This window comes from Pelodiscus sinensis, chromosome 23 (assembly GCF_052426305.1).
Source record: "Pelodiscus sinensis isolate ZL-2025 chromosome 23, ASM5242630v1, whole genome shotgun sequence".
Lineage (NCBI taxonomy): Eukaryota > Metazoa > Chordata > Testudines > Trionychidae > Pelodiscus > Pelodiscus sinensis.
In genome coordinates this window covers 20,643,051-20,665,433 of record NC_143074.1, presented here as the reverse complement: position 1 = coordinate 20,665,433, position 22,383 = coordinate 20,643,051, and the positions used below count along the sequence as shown (strand labels likewise).

The following is a 22,383-nucleotide window of genomic DNA, read 5'->3' as shown; positions in this document are numbered from 1 at the left end:
GGATGCAGCCCCCAGCTTACCTGAAGCCAGCCCTTGAGGCTCAGGGCTTGCCCCTCAGCATTGGGGAGCCCAGGAGCACACACAAATCTATGCACCTGGTCCCACTAGGCTCTGGTGCGTGGGGGGAGTGTCTTTCTCCTTCTCCATCAGGCACCACATCAGTGAGGTTTTGGTTTTTTGCTTCTCACTTGTGTGCAGCCCCCGACTGATTTTTCTGTGGGTCAGTGGCCCCCGACCCAAAACTATCTCCCACTCCTGGATTAAAGAGTTGGAAAACCTGCCTTATCGCGACCAACTCGAGGACCTCAAACTCTTTATCGGAACAAAGAGAAGGCGAAGGAATCAGTCTGTAAAAACCGGCCGGGGTGGGGGGAAATATTTAGTCATGGGCTGAGACAGGGCTACCATGATCTAATGGCTGGAAACCAGCGCTAGGCACACTCAGATTAGAAATAAAATGGACATTGTTATCCGGGACGATAATCAACTGCTGCAACCATTGACCAAGGGTCTCCATTACTGGCAATGCATAGACTAAGACTAGATTTTTTCCCCCTAAAAGATCAGCTCTAAGAATGATTTTTGAGACGATCGCTGGGTTTGCAATACAGGACGTGATCACAACGGTGCCATCTGGCATAGGCATCTATGAATCTTTAACACTGGGCTGTCACTGAGTGTGATCTCTTGCCTTAGATAAGATATATACAGGCAGTCCCCGGGTTACATGGATCCGACTTACATCAGATCCCTACTTACAAACGGGGTGAGGCAACCCCACACTAGCTGCGCCCCCCCCCCCCCCAGCAGACAGCCAAGACGCGCTGCGGTCCCGCCGCCCGCGTCCTCCTCGGCGAGAAAAGCCGCTCCGCGTCTCCCTGGTCTGCAGGACTGAGGAAAGTGAGGTGTGGGAGAATAAAACTGAGCTCTGGAGAAATGTTTGGCTAGAGTTTTCCCTACAATATGTACCAGTTCCGACTTACATACAAATTCAACTTAAGAACAAACCTACAGTCCCTATCTTGTACGTAACTCGGGGACTTCCTGTATTCTTAAAATGCTTGCTGGTATTTTTTTTTGTGCTTTTCACCAGCCCAGAGAGTGGTCTCTGAACTGCATGATTCTGGGACCAAGAGCAGCAGCTAATCCTGGAGTAAATAAATAATAAAAAAAAACTAAATAAGATTATCAAGAGACTCCTTGAGAAGTTACTTATTGGTCCAAATGGCAACAAATCCAGTTCCACTCTCTTCAATAGGGAGATTCACACTGGGTCCCTTTCTTGAATTTTCCCCACAACTAGGACACCACAATTCATCACTCGTCACCCGAGGCCAAAGACTGGACTTGCGCAGACGTCTGGGCAAGTATGATTGGGTCCCACTATGGCGGCAAATTATTCTTGCACCTCAAGCAAAGAAAATCCATTTTCTCTTTTGGAATGAAGGGCCTCCAAAGCAAAGTCAACTTCATGGCAACCTGTGAGTCTAGATAAAGGACACTCATCCGCTCAGTTCTCTTTTATACTTACAGGCAGACCAGAGTCCCATTGGAGTAAGCTTCACACTTTCCTCCATTCAAGCAGACTTCGGCAGACTGTGGGCAGTCGTAACCTGCAAACAGAAGGTGAGAATTAAGCAGGCGTTAGGCCTTGTCTACACGACAAAGTAATGTTAATCTAACTTATCTCGGCAGACAGCCGCCTCAGTAATTACATCGCTGGGTGTGTCGGCACTTTGCTCCCTGTTTCAGCATCCTTAGTAGGAACGCTTGTATTGAAAGAACTGGCCACCTGCGGCATTGTGGGATAGCTTCTGAAGGCGAGTAACAGTTGACGTTAGCAACGCAGCATCCCAACGGAAACTGTGTCGGCTTCACTACGTCAGCTTTGACTTTGCGCCACTCAGGGAAGTGGGGTTAGTAAGTCAGCGTCGCAGGGCAATTCTGTCAGTGGCAGGGACGCAAAATAAAACCGTGTAACTGCTAAAAGTCATAAACTTTATACTGCACAGCTACAGCAAAGCAACCTTCCCAGGAGCTGCCAGCCCCGTTCCCAGGGAGATTTCGCTGTAAGCTCTGCAGCCGACTCCCTGGTCCAGGGGAGCCAGCGTAGGACCTGCGGCAGGGGAGGGGGCCGGGCCGACCATGGACAGGGTCTGCTCCAGTGTTCGAGGGAGGGTGGGGAGCCGCTCCAGCCTCTACCAATTACATGGAAACGGTAAGTCACACCCTAGTTGGCAGGAGTGAAATCTGAGCATAGACACTTCCATAGTGTGGTAAACTGTCTTGCATGGACCTAACTCTGTAGTGTAGACCAGGCCTCAACATCTTGATGTCTAAGCCCCAGAGGAGCTGAGCAAAGGCCTTTTCTCACTGATGTCAGTGAGTGAGGGAGGAGTAGCAGGTCCATGTAAGAAGAGTGTGCACTGTGGGCGGCGGATAACAAAGGCAAGGGAAGACATTGCCTTCCCAAAACTGCCCTGGACCTGGGGCCGTGCTGTGTGGCATCCTGGTGGCCGGGGAAGCTTGGGGTTTCAGCCCTCAGATGGGGTTGGGCGGGGCTTGGCTGAGGTGCAGGAGTTGTTGAAGGGGAGTGGTCTCAGGGAAAGAGGTGTGGCTTTGAGTGGAAGGGGCGGGGCTTCGGCTGCCTCACCCCGCAGGGCTTTCACCCGCCGCCCATGGTCTGCACATTCATCTATAAGAGCAGGCTCACAGAGACTCCTGCTCCGCGAAACCTCTGGAGGCAACGGGCTCTCAGCGGAAGACGTTGTCAAAGGACGAAACTCAAAAATACCGGGCGGGCCACTGCTAATTGCACTGGGCTGAGCTGTGACCAGTTTCTAGGCTGCACGTGATTTCAAAGGGGGCTGGCCCAGCCTCTTGTCTTTCATGCAGCACAAAGCTGGCCTGAAATGATCATTTTTGCAAACTTCATGGAGTTTGGATTCAGTCGTGCACGATTTACTTGGCTAAACCCTTAGAGCACGGCTGGAGTACGGAGCTGGTCAGGCACTTAGGCGTGGAGTGACATGGGCTATTCTAAAAAACCCCAACCATTACTCATGGGAGTGGAGCAATCCATTCAACATTTTAGGAGTCAGGATTTCAGGATCTGGTCCTTGGAGCCAAATTCTGCTCGCAGTTTCCCTGGAAGTATCCCTGATACTGGGGCCTGTAGATTGTCGACTTTTCAACGCAGAGACCATTGGGCACAACTGACTTTCACAGTAGAGTAAAACCAAAGTAACTTCAGAGTTGTTGCAGATAGGACTCAACCAATAAAAAACAGAGCGGGGGGGAGGAAGGGGGGCATAACCGTGGAATGGAACATTAGTGGAATGAAACACCATGACATAAGGTGTTTCCAATATGTAAATAGTGGTGTACAATGGAATGCCACCAAACATAAGGCTCCGTGCTAGCAATTCTGTAGAGCAGCTCGCAGGGAGCCATGTAAAGCCACAGAGTTTTAAAGCAGGGGAGAGGAACCTAAGGCCCAGCAGTCAGACCCCACCCCCAGCTTGCTTGGATCCAGCCCCCAAGGCTCGGGGCTCCCCGCCCCCCAGAACTGGGTACTTCGCACCAGCATCGCCCAGACCCTGCACCCTAGCCTGCTACTGCACCCTCCCAGAGAATCCCTCACCCTCAGTCTGCTCCTGCACCCCCCTCCTGCCCAAACCCCCATCTCCACTTTGCTCCTGCACCCGACCTCCCGCCCAGACACCCCCATCTAGCTCAGACCCCTCACCGTAGCCCACTTCCCACACCCTGAACCTCTCATTTCTGGCCCCACCCTAGAGCCTGGGGGGGGGCTCACAAAATCTACTAGCCCAGCCCCCCCACGGCTTTGGTGTGCAGCCCCTGATTTTTTTGTGGGCCAGCCGCCCTCGGCCCAAAAAAGATTCCCCACTCCTGCTTTTCTTCAAAGCAGCCCCGGAGCAGCCAAGTTATCTGCAGACAAGTTCAGATTACAGAGGCGGCTCCCAACCTTGTTCCCAGCCAGCTCGCAGAGTTTCTATCCTTTCCCACTCCCCCCCATCCCTCACCACATACTGCTCCTGTCCTGACTACAGAAAACCCTCCTGAAACTCCTGCTGAATTGTCTGGCTGTTCAGATATTCATGATTTAAAAAAAAAAAAAAAAAAGGAAGAAAAAAAAGGACAAAAAGCGGCTACAGACTGTCCTACTGAGGGAGAACAGAGCCATGGGCGCGCACTCCCCTCCTTGCGCGTGGGAAAAAGCGACAGCTGCAGAGCACAGCCTTCCTTGCCTGCTAACAAAGGGGGAAATCAGAGCGACCCATTGTAAAACGCTTGTTGCATTATTTACTGTAGGGCAGCTCTCAATCCTGTACGGCCCTGGATACTCAATACCTGCTGCCTGAAAGATCTGATTGAGTCAACCAGCCGCCCCCCGGCCCTGTTTTACTTTGGGGAGGAGGGAAGGAAGCCAGTTTTGGGTCGCGTATGCAAAGTGAAGTGAAACCAGACAGCCCCAAATGTACCTACCCAGGGCTCTTCCAGGAAGGCTGGGTGACACCCTTGCTATGACTAAGCCTTTTGACTTTATAGTGTAACGCTGATGAACACAGCGGAAGGCAACTCCAGGCAGAGAGCAATAGGGGTCCCCATACTTAGTCCTGCACTCCCTGGCCTGCACGCTCCAGAATAAAAACCTCTGTCTCGCTCCTGTTTAAAAATCATTGGGGACAGATCCAACCAGGCATCCTTTTTTTTTTTAAAGCACATGCTAGAGCAGCCTGCAGGAATGGCACACGGCTATACAGGCTGGACTCATTTCTTACCTCCCCCCGCTTCCTCCCCGCAGGCTGCTTTCCCCTAGTAACCTCCCTTGATTGTATCAGTGGCCCTGGTTTCAGTGGGAATCAGGGTGGCAGACGCCAACCCACTCATCCAAGTTAGCAGCCAAACACAGGAGCTGCACTTTTTCCGCCTTACAAAGCTAGTGAGAGGACTCACATTGTTTTGGTTGGTCTCTAAAATGCCACAGGCCTAGTCCTTGTTTCTAAAGTTACAGACTTCACACGGCTCCCCCGCGCTGAGACTTTTTACCCACGTGATTAAATGCTACCCCCATATTTATACTCTTAGGCAGTGCTTTTGGTTGCTTATTTTTTCAGTGCTGTGAGGATTAAGGCAGGGAAGTGGTGCATTTTCAAGCAGACTCATCATCACCTTATCTCCCCATGTTAAGGGGATTATTTTTAAAAAATATCTTCCTACTCTTTCCTCTCACCTAGGTGAAACTCGCGCATCTTTCACTTTGGGGCCTTTTTGACGAAAAGAAGAATTGCTACACAAGTTTCCATTTGATTGTTTCCCCAAAGGTTACTGCCGTGTACAAGAAACAAAACGGCTTCTGACATCCGCCCCCAAACTTGCAAGGAAGGGCTGAGAGAACAAGAAATCTGACGTAGATTCAAGAAACAGGAAATAAAAAATTAACAAGGCTCTCAAAAAAAAAAAAAAAAAAAAGCAGCCCATCTCCGGCTTGCTCATTACATACCCCAGCCTTTAACAGAGCACATCTTATCTGAAGAAGTGGGTTTTGCCCACGAAGGCTAGTGACTCTAGACATACATGTTTGCTAGTCTCTAGGGTGCCACAGGGCTACTTGTTGCTTTTTTAAAAGTTGTTTTCAAAGTTACAGACTAACACGGCCACCCCTTGGAGACTTTTACACAAGGAAAAGAGTCACTTTCTGAACTTTGCAACATGAAATATTCCACTGCCCGGAAAAAGAAATTCATACCAAAAAGCCCCTTCACTATTCACAGTATCCTGAGATCAGTTCTCCAAAGTAACCCCCTCCACACACACACACACACACACACACACACACACACACACACGGTTTGTGTCACACACACACACACACACGGTTTGTGTCACACACACACACACACACACACACACACACACACACAGTTTGTGTCACAAAAACTGTCACGCTATCCAGCCCTGTGGTGGCAACTTTTAAAGGTTTGCTTCTCTCGGGAGATCTCTAGAGAATAAAGTTTTAAGAGAACTTTCTCTCTCTCTCTCTCTCTCTCTCTCTCTCTCTCTCACACACACTTCACCGCTCCCCAGGATTGTTTCTAAGCGGAGGGAGTTACACACACTTGATTCCCCGCCCTGCCAGCCGCACACCTCTCAGGTGGGTTGTGATCTTTTAAAATCCAAGGGCTCGGAGAGGAAACGGCTTCCCTCTCCGAGGGCAGCTGGTGGCAGAGAGCAATGCACCACATACAGCGAGTGCCCCACGGAACGCAACTCTCCCCCCACATAAGAAGGCAACTCCCCCCCCCCCGTCAGCCTGAGCTGAGCCGAGCCGCAGCCCTTTGCAAAGGGGTTCACCTGCGCTTCAGGCTGAGCCCCGGCTTCTCAGGGAAGCCCCCGCCAGGAGGGAGCTCTGCCCGGTTCGGAAGCCCCCTGTCCCCGCGCCTGGCTGCACCGGAGCCGGGCAGGGGAAGACGGGACACAGAAAGGGGGGAGGAAAGTTTCTCCTTCGCCAGCGAGGGACTCCCCGGCTCCATCTCCAGGGGCGCCCCTCACTTCTGCCCCAGCCCACGCGGGCCCCCGGCCGGCCCCTACCTCGGCTGAGCGCGGGCAGCAGGGACAGCAGCAGGCTCTGCACCAGAAGCAGCTGCATTCCTCCTCTCCGGGCTCCACGCGGGCGGCTCTCGCGGCGCGGCTCCTGGCCCCCCTCTCACAGCCGCATCGACCCCCCCAGCCGGCCGGCGGGCGTGCAGGGCCCCGCCCCCCCAAAAGGCTCAGGCGGCCCCCGAGATCCGCTCCGCGGGAGGACGGCGCGGGGCGCAGAGACGCGGAGAGCGCAGCGCGCCGTGCGAGCTCGGGCTGCGAGTCCCCGAGCGAGGAGGAGGCGGCGGCTCCGAGCCGCGTTCTCCTCCCATTCCCCCCCCCCCCCCCCCGCCCCTGGTCCTTCCGCCCAGGTGCCCCGAGCTCAGCCAGCCGCCCGGCCGGGGGGGGAGCGGCCCCCGGGCTGCGAGGGGGCGGGACAGTGGTTGGGCAGCTGGTCCCCAAGCCCCTGCGCTCGGGGGGGGCTGCGCCGCGTCGGGACCTTTCCCAGGCTGGAAGTTGGGTGTTTGTGTGTGTGAGTCTGGGTGTGAGAGAGAGAGTGTGTGTGTGTCTGTCTGGGTGTGTGTGTCTGGGTGTGTGAGAGAGTGTGTGTGTGAGTCTGGGTGTGAGAGAGTGTGTGTGTGTGTGTGTGTCTGTCTGGGTGTGTGTGTCTGGGTGTGTGAGAGAGTGTGTGTGTGAGTCTGGGTGTGAGAGAGTGTGTGTGTGTGTGTCTGTCTGGGTGTGTGTGTCTGGGTGTGTGAGAGAGTGTGTGTGTGAGTCTGGGTGTGAGAGAGTGTGTGTGTGTGAGAGTCTGGGTGTGAGAGAGAGTGTGTGTGTGTGTGTGTGTCTGTCTGGGTGTGTGTGTCTGGGTGTGTGAGAGAGTGTGTGTGTGAGTCTGGGTGTGAGAGAGTGTGTGTGTGTGTGTGTCTGTCTGGGTGTGTGTGTCTGGGTGTGTGAGAGAGTGTGTGTGTGAGTCTGGGTGTGAGAGAGTGTGTGTGTGTGTGTCTGGGTGTGAGAGGGAGTGGGTGTGTCTGGGTGTGTGAGAGAGTGTGTGTGTGTGTGTCTGTCTGTGTGTGTTTGTGTGAGAGAGTGTGTGCGCACATGTGTGTACACGCATCTGTATGAATGTGTGTCTGCGTGTGTGAGAGTGTGTATGTGTCTGCGTGTGAGAGTGTGTGCGCACGTGTGTGTACATGCGTGTCTGTGAGAGTGTGTGTCTGTGTGTGTGTATGTGTGTTTGTGCGTGTGTGAGTGTTTGTGCATGATGTGTCTGTGAGAGAGTGTATCTGTGTGTGTATGTGTGTTTGTGCGTGTGTGAGTGTTTGTGCATGATGTGTCTGTGTGAGAGCACGTGTGTATGTGCCTGTGAGAATGTGTGAGTGTATGTGTCTAAGTGTTCATGTGTGTGCGCACGTGTGTACACGTGTGTCTGTGAGTGAGTCTGCATGTCTGCGTGTGTCTGAGTGAGTGTGTGTGTGTGTGTGCACGTGTGTCTGTGTATGTGTGGGGCAGGAGCTGGGTGCTGCTAGAGGCTGGGTGTGTCTGTGTATGTGTGTGTATCAGTTACTTGGGCTATGTCTAGACTGCAAGCCTCTTTCGAAAGAGAGCGTCTAGACTGCACGGAGAAATTTCGAAAAAGCGGCTTGCTTTTTCGAAAGAAAGCATCCAGTGAGTCTGGATGCTCTCTTTCGAAGAAGCCCTATTTACATTGAAGAACGCCTTCTTTCGAAAGAGGAACTTTCGAAAGAAGGCGTTCTTCCTCGTAAATTGAGGTTTACCGCCATGGAAAGAAAAGCCGCGTTCTTTCGAATTAATTTCGAAAGAACGCGGCTTGAGTCTGGACGCAGGGGAAGTTTTTTCGAAAAAACCCCTGAGTCTGGACACAGCCTTGGAGTGGGAAGAGAGTAGAGCCCCCCACAAGGTCTGTGGGACTAGTCCCTGAGGGCCAGACAGGGTGACGGATCTGGGACAGTATTCAAATACAGCCACAAGGATGCACTCAAAAAATGTGCACTCAACCCCTGCACCTCCCAGAGCCTGCTTGGTGCATGCTGCCTATCAGTGCAGGTAACTCGGTGGGGGCTGTTATGAGAGCCAGGAGGTTTGCCTGCCTTGCTGACGGGCTAGTCCAGTGTTTCTTAAACTATGTTCCGTGGAACACTGGTGTCCGTGAACAACTCGTCAACTCTTCTTTGTTTTTGTTACTTATTTGTTTTTGTCTTTTTTTGTCTGACAACAAATTGGTGTTCATAGGTGTTCTGCATAAAAAGTATTATTGTTTGGTTTTCCGTGGTCTCAAAAAGTTTAAGAAACACTGGGCTAGTCAGTCGGGGGGGGGGGGGGGGGGGGGGAGGGAGAGGTTTGTTAAGTTGTCCAGGGGCTGCGTTTTCACAGGCTCCGTGGATGCAACCTGCATTTTTGCAGGCGCAGTGCGAGCAGCTCCAAGTTTGGCAAATGCAACAGGTGAATAAACAGATCTGTGAAGCCACCTTTTGTGTCAACCTTGGAAAAACTGCCCCTCTAAGTCTCCCAATCTCAGCCACCTTTGAGGCTCCCCGATCTTGTCTGAGTGGTCGACTTTTGCTCCTGGAATGCTCTAGGTGACAAACAGTGAAGTGAAGGACCAAAACAATCCGAACAAAGATGTATTCACCCCCAGGCGCCTGCCTATTGGGAATGCGTGGACCAGAGGGAAGAAACCGAGTGAGGCCTGCCTGTTTATTTCCTTTGTGCTGTAAACTTCTGAACTTTCAACCCAAACTCTGGCCAACAATAAATAAAAAAGCAGCTAATTAAATAAAAGACGGCCTGGAAGCCAACTCCAGAGGCCAGAGGGGAAAAAAACCCAGGTTGAGTAAATTTTCAGCCAGTGCAACATTAAATTCTGGCTGCTGCCATGTGCCAGGGCTACCTCTGTATTTTATTCTGAGGACCCTGTTCCTCTAGCTCTCCCTTACACTAACAAACCCATCTCAGGCCCTGGTCATCCAAGGGAGAGATGTCTCTGGAGTCAATAGGATTTCTGTCTGGGGCAGGATGGGTTCTTAAATGTGATCACCTGTAGGATTTAACGATGATACTAAGAGTTGAATTCAGTCACATGTCCTGCCCCACCTTAGCACCTCTCAGCAATTATTATGCAGTCCCAGCCATCTGTCTAGGTGCCTAAATTCGAGGCCCTTGTGTTTGAAAATGTGGGCCAAAGGCTGTCTCTATAGTGAACTTTTCCCTTCACCTGTCCCACTATTACACCATGGCTGTGTCTACACTGGCATGAATTTCCGGAAATGCTTAAAACAGAATAGTTTTCGTTATAAGTATTTCCGGAAAAAGAGCGTCTACATTGGCAGGCTGCTTTTCCAGAAAAGCCCTTTTTCCGGAAAAGCATCTGTGGCCAATGTAGACGCGCTTTTCCGGAAAAGAGCCCCGATTGCCATTTTCGCGATCGGGGCTTTTTTCCGGAAAAGACTACTGGGCTGTCTACACTGGCCCTTTTCCGGAACAGTGTTCCGGAATAAGGACTTATGCCCGAGCGGGAGCAGCGTAGCTTTTCCGGAATAGCAGCTGATTTTGTACAGTAGAGCGTCGTTGCTTTTCCGGAAATTCAAGGGCCAGTGTAGAGAGCTCGCAGCTTATTCTGGAAAAGCGGCTGATTTTCCGGAATAAGTGGCCCAGTGTAGACACAGCCCACCAGTGAAGTAGTACTAACAGTGCCGGCAAGGGTGGGAATGCGCATGTTCCCTCTCCCCTTCTACTGTGTTGCTCAGTCCTGCTTGGATGGTGGCAAAAATACCAGTGCCTTGTCTACATTAGTGCTTCCTCTTTTGCTCCCACATCATTGGTTAGTGCAACCGTGGGAAATGTGGAAGAAAAACTCGCTGTGTGCAAGGTCCAAGGGATTCGCCCAAGGTCACGCAGCAAGTCAGTGGCAAAGTCAGGAAAGATGCATAGGCTCTCATCTCTGGGCTCAACCCACTAGTGTACAGCTCTGTCTGTTTGCAACCTGGCACTGATCTTTCAATGAGATCCACCACCGCAAACAATGATATATGAAGATAGCTTGTGAAAGCATCCTGGGGCAGGGTTGGGCCTGCAGGGTCGGATAGCAAAGCATTTCCGCCATGCGATGGGCTGACAATCATTTCAGGGGAGTCCAAGTGAAAACAGGACCGATGCATTGTCCTGAGCCAGCTGTAGCTCTTTTGTCCCTTCTTTGTCTCCAAATCATGGAGTCCTAGAACTGGAAGGAACCTGGGGAGGTCAAATGCAGTCTCCTGCCCTCATGGCAGGACTCAGAATCAAGACCATCCCTGACCGATGTTTGTCTGCTCTTAAAAATCACCAGTGATGGAGATGCCACAACCTCCGGAGGCAATTTATTCCAGTGCTTAACCAGCCTGACAGGTGGGAAGTTTTTCCTAATGTCCAATCTAAACCTCCGTTGCTGAAATTTAAGCCCATCGCTTCTTGTCCTGTCCTCAGAGGCCAAAGAGAACCCTTTTTCTCCCTCCTCAAAACATGGTTCTGTTGAACCTCCACTTGGTAATAACGTCAGAGCTGGGGAATACGCTTGCCCAAGTTAGTTTGCATTTGGTTAAAGGGGAGGGAAGGGGAAAGAGAGACTGACTCCGGAATGGGTTAATGAATAGAAGTAACACCTCTTCCTCCTCCCTTGTCCACTCCAGCTCCAAAGGCCCCTCCTGTCCTTCTCGGAGCTGTTACCCCCTATTTCCTGCTGTAACTTACTTCCAGAGGGAGTGTGAAAGAAATTAAACACCTAAGAGGACAGTCTGTCCGGGAGATCAAAGGGAAGAGCCCCACAGTGTATTTGTATGCTCTCTTCCTTTCCCGGGTGCCATCTGTCCTTCCAGAGAGCGTGGCTTTGGGGCTGTGACTTCCCGAGTGACTGTGAATGGCGTCACCTCTGAAAATCCAAGCCTAGGTACCTCGCTTTAAGCACCCAACTTCGGAACCGGCGGCCTTTGCCTCTGCGTGCTGCCTACCCCCACCCCGTAAAATGGGACTCGTGTCAAGTAATGATCCTCCCTTCTCCAAGTGGCTCCAGCTCTCGGGATAGAGATTCAAAGCAATGTATACCCCAAGGCTACGTCTACACTGCAGGCTTCTTGCGCAAGAACTGTTTTTTTACTTGCGCAAGAACACGCGTGCAGTGTAGACACCCGGCAAGTTTTTGCGCAAGAACAACTGTTCTTGCACAAAACGCCTGCAGTGGAGACGGAGCTCAAAAGTTCTGCTCTTGTCAACCCTGATCCAGCCCGAGAAGAGGTCTTCCCCTTGATTTCACTGGGCTTCGGATCAGGCATGCTATGAGCAGACAAGGAGCAAGGGGGAAACGTGTGCGTTTCCTTAAACGCCTCTTATGCTTTGCTGCCGTCAGGTCTAGGTGGATTCAGTGTTTGATTTAAATGCTAGGCAGGCCACGGTGATGTTCTGCAATTTCATGGTCTTGTACGCACCCCGGGGTTGATAAGCCAGCAGCCTCTAGCTCTTAGGAGTGGCTGCAGGCCAGGCATCATTTTTACGTTTCTACCTGAGCCGATCACGTTAGCGCCTCTTTCCGCATCCACTCAAGCCACTCCAGCTCATCTGACGAAGTGGGTTTTGCCCACGAAAGCTCACGATACTGGATATATTTTTGTTCATCTCTACGGTGCTACAGGACCACATGTTGTTTTTAAGAGTTACAGATGGACACTGCTCCGCCTCTGAGTTTTTTCACGTTTGTTATTTTCCGTACGTGGGATGTGTCTAGACTACAGGGTTTTTTTCGAAAAAAGGCCACTTTTTTCGAAAAAACTTCCCCTGCATCTAGACTACCACTGTGTTCTTTTCAAATTAAATCGAAAGAACGTGGCGGTAAACCTCATTTTTCGACCACGGTAAACCTCATTTTACGAGGAAGAACGCCTTTTTTCGAAAGTGCTTTTTCAAAAAGCGTTCTTGATTGCAAACAGGGCTTTTTCGAAAGAGAGCATCCAGCCTGCCCGAGTGCTCTCTTTTGAAAAAGCACCTTGCTTTTTTGAAAGAAGTAGTTGCAGTTTAGATGCTCTCTTTTGAAAGAGGCTTGTAGTCTAGACGTAGCCTTGGGCGAGGGGGAGGGAGAGGGAATGTCAGAAGCACCCGCTGCCTCGCTCCCGTGTTTTCCTCCCTTTTTCCTACTGTCCAATGTGAACTGGTCACAACAGCAGCCATCGTAGAATGAAGAAGATCAGGGCCAACTTTAGAAAGTGCAGGAACCAATTTGAACAGTTCGACGGGGCCCTGGCAGCCAGGGGCCAAAGCCCCCTCCCGCAGACACCCGGCACGCCACACAGGGCTGGCCCGAGCCATTTGTGCACCCCAGGCCTCGGGAGCGCGGCGCCACCCCTGGGAGTGTGACACATGTGCGGCTCTGCCTCTGGGCGCGCAGCGACCCCGGGCGTGCAGCGCATGCATGGCCCCGCCCCCGGGCGTCTGGCGCATGTGTAGCACCACCCTGGGTGTGCGGAGCATGCCCAGTGCTGCCCCTGCCTGGCCCGGTAGCCCGCGCAGCGCCTCCTACAATGAGGTGCCCCCAGCGGTAGCCCATTTGGCTCATATCTTGGACCGGCTGTGATGCCACAGAGCTGTGGGAGGGGAGCAGCCGGCGTGGGGCCCTCTTAGGCGCGGGGCCCGATTCGGGGGAATCGGTCGAATCGGCCTCAAGCCAGCCCTGAAGAAGATCGTGGGAGCAGGGTTAGAAAGGCTGCCAAGACACAGGGGAGAGGTCATCCCTGCACCTCCTGAACACTTAGCTCCTTTGCTGGCATCTCGTCTTGCTCGTCTTCTCGTTGAGGTTCCCAAACATTGGCCATTTGCTCTCCCGCTGGCTGCACGGCGGGGCTTCAGTGGGTTTACGGAGCAGAGCAGCACGGGCTTTGTGAAGGAGGGGGCTGTGGTTTCTCCTTGGCAGAGTGGAGCTGGAGTACATGTAGGTATTGAGTTTCCCTCCATTTTCCCCCAACGAGCAGTTAGCCGGAGCCCTCTCTGCCCGACTTGCTTGGAAATACCGATGTTGCCTTTGCCCGGGCTTGTTCTCTGCGCTGGGAACACACTCCCTGGAAAGGAGAGCGGTATGTCTCCTCGGGTTGTTCCCTCAGGAAACCTGTCGTGAGGAATCCCACAGCCCCGAATATCACCCCAGGGAATGTTTCCAGACCCCAGGGGCTTGGAGAAGTGAGGCAGGGAGGGAATCAGAAGAGCCCCGCAAATCCCGCGTTATATCGGCAGGTATCCTCCCCCCGTGGATGCGGATGCGGATCTCCGCAGCTACTTTTTGCGGATCCAAATTTTGTAGCTAGAACCCTGATGATTTTTTTAGCTGCTTGATATCTGCAGGCATCTGCCTCCGGGGATGCAGGGGCGGAGAGCCGGGGATCGTTTCTGCGGATGCGGACGTGGATACCAAGTGTGTAGCTGTGCAGGCCTTGAGGAACCAGGACTCTTGGGATCTCCTCCACCTCTCCCCCTCCCTCCGAGCCTTCTGGGCTGGTCCCTTCATCTTTCCACACTCCATTTTCAACACAGGGCTAGCAAAACCTGGGTGAAAGGCTTGAGGTCCTTGGAGAAAAGGTGCCTTATAAAGTTCTGCCACCCTGAGTAATACCTAACCAGGGCCGGGTTGAGCCATTCCGGCGCCCAGGGCAGACAGTTTATTTGCACCCAGGGTTGGGGGAGGGTGCATGGGCGGCCTCGCCTCCGCGCCAGTGCATGGGGGAGGGCGCATGTGCGGCCCCGCCCCCGCCCAACACATGGGGGAGGGCGCGCGGAGCTGGGGGTGGCAGGACGCACGTGCCTGGCCTGGCCCAGTGCAGCTACTGCCGCTGGCATGCAGCCCAGGGCCGCCCGGGGTGGTCCGAGCCTGGCCATGCAAGGCCCTGTGACCGCGGGAGGAAGGGTGCTGCTGGCCAGCGCTGCGAGGGTTAACGCGGCCCCCGCCCCGCGATCCGGGAGGTTGGTGCCCCGGGAAGCTGCCCGGCTAGCCCATGCCTTAATCCAGCCCTGTACCTAACTCCACACTCAAGCCCATTTGAGGCTGAGGTTGCGAGTTGGTTCCAATCCAGCTGGAAGTGACTGAAAGCTATTACCATCAGATGGCTGTTCGGTGCTGTCCTCCCCAGCACTGGTAGTGGGAAACATTAGCACAGAAATCTCAAGTGGCTTGGTTTGGGTGGTCTCAATGGAATCCTAAAGGGGGTGGGGGGCTAGGGAATGAACCCCCGTCTCACCTCTAGGCCGTGCGTTGCACTGCGGCACAAGTGGTTGTGCCAGGACACTGTGCACCAAACAGGCGGAGCAGGTCAAGACGCATGCTGGGGTGAAATGTGGCCCCCTCTGAAATCAACAGATGCCTTCCCTGTGGCGTTAACAGGGTCACATTTACAAGAGAGCACCGGGCTCTTATAGGATATGCTTTTTGCCTATAGTTCATGAAGCACTTTACACAGGAAACGGGGGATCCTGGTTTTGAAGATGGGGAAACTGAGGCACAAAGCAGGGCAAAGACTTGCCCATGGTCACCAGCCAAGTTAGAAACAGAGCTCAGGTCTTTCTAAATCAGTGCTCTCTGCTGCCTTCCATGCTGATCACCACGCTGATGGCCACTGACAACCTAGTCTGCTCTTCTGCTCCGCCCACGGGCCCCCCGGGGTGTAGATACACCGTTGATAGCGCAAAGGAGGGGGTGTTTGAGAAACACACCAGTGTCGACACAAGCCTTGGCAATGGGCTAATGAATCAGGGTTTCAGCAAACCGGGCCAAGTTTTCCCCATAGACAAGGAGAATGGAAACCCAGGAGAGTCACGAGAACTGGAAGATGCCACTAAGTTCCCTGGCCCAGTGGCTAACCTTGCAGGATTTGGGCTCTGTGGTTGGAGAGGGATGGGGCTGGGGACAGTCAGGTATAAGAACGGGCCAGGAATGAGCATAAAACGCACAAGGGGTTTCCTCTGCTCTGGGGCTCAGCCACTGCTAAGAGCATTCATCATCTGCTGCTCAGGGCAGGCCAAAGCTAAATGAGGTGCAGCTGCATCAACACAGCCAGGGGCCCGATCCTGTGGCTGTTGAAACTAATGGGAGTTTTGACACTGATTCCACCGGGGATAGAACTGAACAGACTGTAGTTCAGGCCTAATCCAGCTGAAGCCAACAGGAGCGCTTTCATTAATTTCAGTAGGACCTGGAGTGGGGTCAAGTGCCTTTGCAGAATTGTTAGGACTATAATGGACTGTCCCTTTTGCTGCTCAAATGCACCAATCCCCCTAGTTTTAATCTATTAAAATAATTTACCAAAAGGCGGATTTCCCTGGCAGAGGGAACTTATAAAAATAAACCGTTTTGCAATAAACTGAAGAAGTTACAAGTAAATAAGTTGTCAAACTGTTTATTTTGAGTTACATTAATGGGATTTTAGGTAGTTTTCCAAATAACAGTCATAAAATGGTTTTAATCGCAATATTGTAAAGTGTCCACAGGATGAGTTGTTTAAATAAAATCCAGCCACACGATATTTTTAGTAAGTTAAAGTCAAACGGGTCAGAACCTGGGATTTTTGGAGGGTTGGTTTTTGTTTTGTTTTGTTTTGTTTCAAGTTAGGAAAATTATGTTCACAAAGCAAAACTTCATACAAATATAATCAGGTGGTGCACATCTGCAAATTATTTTCATGTCTCCAGGGACTGGAAAAAACCCTAAGTGAGACCAGCATTCCTCTATATATTTTGCCTTGACAGCTCAGGAAGAAAATTGCCAAAAACCAGAGTTAGAGCTCTGGGCTGGCGTGGGAAAGTTGGTTTAGTGAGAAATTTGCCCCGGGCTATTTAAATAAAAACAGGCGTTTTAATGGCAAATGCCTGTTAAACACAAGCAGCAACTGGTGTGTCTCTTTCTTCATGTCACTTCCATCGCTTGATCATCCTGTTCAATATTTTGCACTTAGACATTTGGGGCAATAAAAATAGGAACGAAAAGGCAGACATCAAACTGGATTTTACTTCCTTTTCCCAAGTCACGCTTAGCTCTGCATTCTTCTGCCTGCTGTCGTTTGAAACCACAAGCAATGCAGAGTGCTTTATGAGCCTTATGATCACCCCCACACCCCACGCCCCCACACACAGAGTAAGCTGTTAAATATAATCTGGGTAAATTATCCTGGGAAGTCTACACAAATGAAAATACTGGGAGTTGCTTACATAGGGGCTGCCAATGTGAAAGAATCTTAGCCAAAGTTGCCCTGTAATGGGCCTAGGAGAAATGTGGCAGAATTTGTCGGAACGATCTAAGTCAGTGATGGGCAACCTAGGCTAGAGAATGGCCATTCTTCATCACAGTGTGCTGCAAGACTGTTGTTACCAAGACAGTCAGCCTCTAGGGACCGCGGGGGGTGCCGATTGACCCATCGCAGCCCTGCGATTGGATGCAGCGGGAGCGCCCGGCGCTCACAGTCCGTGTTGTGGGCCACCCGCCCGCACCTCACTCCACGGGCCCTGGCTTTACATGCGTGTCACTTGAGTAACACCAGTAGGAAAATACCCACGTGGACAGACACCCGGGCAACCCTGCATGGGGACCACAGAAAATAAAACGTCTCACGGGCCACACACAGAACGCCGATGGGTCACAGGGTGCGCACCACTGAGCTAAGTCCCGTGGCGTTGTTTTTTTAAAAGAGACGACCGGTGGGTTTGGTAGGCACAGTCATGGGATGAATTATACTGTTCACGCTAGGCCTCATCAGTACCCATTACTAAAAAGTCTCAGAGGGGAAACCATGTGAGTCTGCACAAACAGCGAGGCGTCAAAACCCCATTTATTCAGGCAGAGGCCGTCGTGGGTAAAAACCACGTTGCCAGATACCTCTGAGGAAGACCTTTTTATCCAGAAAAGCTTATGCCCACATAAATCAGTGTTTAAAAAGACACTGAACGCCGGTTTCCTTGGATAATTCCTCCTTACTCCATCGTTGAGAGAAGTCCTTGCCCTGAGGAAGAAAAACATGGCCAAAGGGGTGAATGTCTGGCAAAACTCCCTGCCCCTACTCTCCCTCTTTCTGCAGACAATCGCGGGAGGTGAAGGGACGGGTGGGCGTAGCATATCATTACATTTTTTATACTTAGGGCTGTATTGTGACTGTGCCATGGCCTGTGTCGGGGTGGGGTTGGCTCTTGCAAAGGGCTCTGCTCTGTTCCAGCATGAGTCCCCTGAGGCATTCTGGGCGATGCAGCCAGATTAGCCTGTGGGGCTGCACACCCCTGAGAAGAGGCCAGGATGCTGGGTGCACCGTGTGGACACCCCCTTTCCATAGGGTTGCCAGATGGCTTAACAAAAAATATTGAACACACCCCTCCATAAAAAAAACCAAAAAAAAAAACCCAGGAAAAAATTCTGTTGAGAAAAAAAAAAAAGAGGGAGACCAAAGTTGTTGAGCAAAAAACAACAACAACATAAAAGGGGGAGACCAATGTTGTTAAGCAAAAGCAAAAAAAAAAAAGGGGGGGGCACTGTGCCTTTAAATGGCCCCACACTCCTCGTTTTCCCGCCCTCACCAGATGTGGCAGGGGGAAATTGTCCCCTCCGGGCTTCCATCTCAGGTGAAAACCTGGATAACATGTCTGGTATTTTCTGGGTTTTTTTTACCAGACGGGGGACCCGAAAAACGGACAGTCTAAGCAAAAACCGGACACTGGGCAACCCTACTTCTCCAGGTCAGCTGTGATGCTCAGTGCACAGAGTGGTCAGGGGATAGCCCCTGCCCACCTCTATGAGGAAGCCGCGTACGCTTGTGTGTGATTGTAGGGTTGCTCCTGGTTCCTGAGCCGCATGTGTGGGTTTGTTATTGTAGGGTTGCTCCCAAAGGCCATTTTTCCATGTGTAAAACGGGGATAATAACAGTTCCCTAAGTAATTGGTGGCAGGGGCCAGGCTAGTGGTTCCATGGTGTACAGCGATGAACGTCACGGCAGTATTTAGAGACCCCGGGATAGAAGGTGCCATGGAGGTTCAAGTTCGTTACTAGCAAGCGTATGTTGGGTTTCAAATAACTCGCCTTCAGCTCAGCAGAAAAAGGGGAGAGCAGGTGCTTTTCAGCCATCGCTGCAATAGGTCCCTTACTTCTCTGCACCGCTCGCTGCTTCTCAGTTACACCAATAAAAAGATGGAAACAGTCGCTGTTGTGTAAACAGAGGCAGAGATCGGTCGCGCTAGCAGTGTGAACTGTGCATCGGAAGAAGGTCATGGGGGAGTGTTTCTTCCATGACTCTAGGGTCACCTCCTTTTCTAAAAACACCTTCTGCATGCACCCCGCCTTCCTCCCACCCCACTACAGGGCTATGCAGTGAAATTGGGGATGTGTTTTGAAGGAGTTTGGTAGAAAATTAGAGGCCCCTCCAAGCGATTTCTTGAGCAGTGTGTGGAGACAGGTCTCTACCAACTTTGTCTTGCTTATGCTGGTAGAGAAGGGATCAGTCTGGGAGTCAAGAGACCTGTGTGTGGGGGGAGGGGGGGGGGGGGTCTGTGCCCAGCTCTGCCACTTCCTTTTTTTGTGACTTGGTAAAGTCACCTATCCTCTGGGCCTCAGTTTGCCCCTGTGAGTTATATTTTTGGAACAGGGAAACCAAGAGAGTGTTTATATTTCTGAGCAATCGCCCCCATGCTTCAGGGCATCAGCTGCTGATTCACAGGGTTCAGAAGGAATATTGCCCCGCTAGATTAGCAAGTTAGCAACACCCATTATGCTTTTCTCCCAACCTTCTGCTGAAGACAGATACTAATTCAGATGAGCCCTGGGTCTGTGCCAATGTGGCCTTTCCTCCGTCCCCGCATCAGAGCGCTGCCTTCACTTCCTCATAGTTGCTAGTTGCATGCCCCTGTTTGGGTGTAGACCTGCTTTGGAGAGTTGCTGGGCTGGTGCTACTGGACCTTTGCTAAACCTTTGCTCTGGCTCCACTGGGAATCAGCTGCTGAGGCCAGGTCAACCCTCTGCGAGGAAATTCGACCTAAGATTCGCAACTCCAGCAGCAAGAATAGCATAGCTGGAGTCAATGTACCTTAAGTTGAATTTCTGCGGTGTCCCCACTGTGGGAGGTCGACTTCCGTCCAGTTGCCTTCCTCCTCATGACTCTGTGGAGTACTGGGATCGATGGGGTGGGTCTCATCGGCGTTCGATTTAGTGGGTCCTTGCTAGACCCGCTAAATCAAATGCCGGAAAATTGATCTCCAGAGTGTCGATCTCGGGGCAAGTGTAGACCTGGCCTCAGAGCTCAGGGGGAGCTCTCTGAGGTGGGACTCATGCACAGCTTGTGTACAGAGTGAAAAGTAGATGCTGGGGGTGGGACTTTGCGGAAGCCCTGGCCGCTCCCAGGACAAGGCCAAGAAAACTTTCCCAGAGACCGCCAGCCAAGCCATTAGATCAGAGCCTTGGCCTTTCCACGGAAGGCAACGAAACCAGCAAATCCGGCCCCAGCTCCGTTGGGTTTTCAGGTGCCGTCAGAGACTCTCTGCTGACCCTCCACAAGGGCCAGCCTGGGAGCCGTGCTGGGGAGGGGTATCCAGCATGGCAGGAGCTGGGCATGGGGGAGTTTCAGCCTTCCTCCTTTACCCCCCCTCGCTAAAGGACAGTTGGGGGATGGGAGACTCGGGCTGGGGCAGTCCTGGACAGAAGGGGGAGCGCCCCCCCCAGCCTCTTTCACCTGCCTGGTGATTCTGTCTCTTTCTGTATGGTTTGATGAGAAGCAATCCCATTCCAAGCATGTCCCATTTTCCTGCCACAGCCAAATCGTGACCTTGCTTTAAGTTATGATAAGAGGAAGCTGCCTACCGAATGTGCTGGTCCTTGCTCTTACTGTTTAGGAGGAGTTCTTGAACAAACAGACACACACACAGACAGACAGATGCTCTCTGATATCGTGGCTGGGTCTTTTCTCTCCCTAGCTATTTCTTGGCAGTGTTTGCTCTCTCTCCACCTGTCTTAATTTCTCCTTCTCCTCCCCTTCTATCCCTTCCGCTCCTGCTCCTCAGGACTTTTTGGCTAGATGAGAAGTACTGGCTCAGCTCTTACGTAATAGTTACTTTTAAAAAATACAGCTACTTGAAAATCGTTGCTGGCAGCAGCAAAAAAACCAAAAAACAACTGTGTTTGATTTCATGCCATACATGTCTAGGCATGTAGCATATACTGCATATTTCTAGATTGTGAAGAAAAGAAATACAGCTTAGTCATGCAGGCATGATCACAACTAAATTCTACTTCAAATGTGCTGCATGAATGTAACATACATCTTCCCTGGCAGCAGTTTTGACGGTCAAGAAATATGTCAAAAAATCTCTGAAGGGTAGCCACGTTAGTCAATAAGTTCAAAAACAATGAATGGTCCTGTGGCACCGTAGGCCATGTCTACACTACATGGAAGAGCAACACAGCTGAGGTTGATCTTCCAGAGTTCAATTTAGTGGGTCTAGTATAGACCTGCTAAATCGAGCTCAGAGGGTACCCCTGACGGCAACGGTACTCCTGCGCCTCATGAGGAGTAAGAGAACCCAACAGGAGCATTTGCTCCCATAGACCTTCCGCTCTGTGGATGGTGGGGAAATGCAATTTAAGATACGTCAGTTCCAGTGACGTAATTAACGTAGCTGGAGTTGCGTATCTTAAGTCAACCTTCTGCTGCAGTGTAGAACAGGCCTTAGTGACTCATCAAAATGTATAGAGAGAGTCTTGAGCTTTTGTGGGCAAAACCCCCTTCATCAGATGAATAAGTAACATGTAGTATTACATGGATATTTTGCTATTCATTTATTTATTTTTAAGGCAGTTTATTTTTCCAGAAAAGAGTGCTATTGGAAATTCAGAAATATATATTCTAGCTCATGCATGTGCTTTACAAAAAAAAAAAAGCACTGGGTACATCTACACAGCAGCATTATTTCGGAATAACTGATGTTATTCTGAAATAACAAAGCGCGTGTCTACACGACAAGCCTTTGGGTACGTCTAGACGACAGGCTTTTGTCGACAGAAGCTTTGTCGACAGATACTGTCGACAAAGCTTCTGTCGACAAAGAGTGTCTAGACTACATTCAGTTCTGTCGACAAAGCAAGTTGCTTTGTCGACAAAACCCTGTAGTCTAGACACAACCCTAGATGCAATAACACCTTCTGTCGACAAAAGGCGTTATGCCTCGTAAAATGAGGTTTACCAGCGTCGACAAAACTGCTGAGTTCTGTCGACGTTATGTCGACAGAACTCAGCGGTAATGTAGACGCAGGTATAGTTTTGTCGATAAAAGTCCACTTTTGTCGACAAAACTCTAGTCTAGACACACCCTTTATTTCACAATAATGTCGAGATGGAGAACTTCTTATTCTGACTCCTATAACTCTCATTTCACGAGGAGTAAGGGAAGTGGAAGGAAAAGTGCTCTTCCTTCAACTTTCTGCTAGCGTTGCCAGGTGTCTGGTTTTGAACCGGACAGTCCAGTATTTGAGGGTTCTGTCCAGGAAAAAAATTAAGAAAATACCGGACATATAAAATGTCCAGTATTTTCTAATGAGGTAAGTTTTATTATTATTATTAGGAGTATCGGTATCTAGCTGCAAAGTGCCTGACTGGTAGATACGCTCATGCTGCATGAGCATGTCTACCAGCCAGGCAGTACGCAACTACGCAAAGGGGGGCGCGGGGCTGGGGTGGGGAGAATCCCTGGGGCGGATTCGCTCGTGCGGGACGGGCTGCGCCCTGCGATCTGTAT

General features: G+C 51.3%; 1 protein-coding gene across 1 annotated transcript in view; it reads right to left on the bottom strand.

Moving 5' to 3' along the window:
• NOTCH1 (notch receptor 1) overlaps positions 1-6,897 on the bottom strand; it is a 105,459-nt gene extending 98,562 nt beyond the window's left edge. Inside the window, exons 1-2 of the mRNA XM_075905386.2 lie at positions 6,616-6,897; positions 1,532-1,613 (exon numbers count right to left, since the gene is read on the bottom strand). Coding sequence (XP_075761501.2) covers positions 1,532-1,613; positions 6,616-6,673 — 140 coding nt within the window. The 5' untranslated portion in view covers positions 6,674-6,897. The remainder of the gene's footprint in view (positions 1-1,531; positions 1,614-6,615) is intronic.
• Between the last annotated feature and the right edge of the window lie 15,486 nt (positions 6,898-22,383).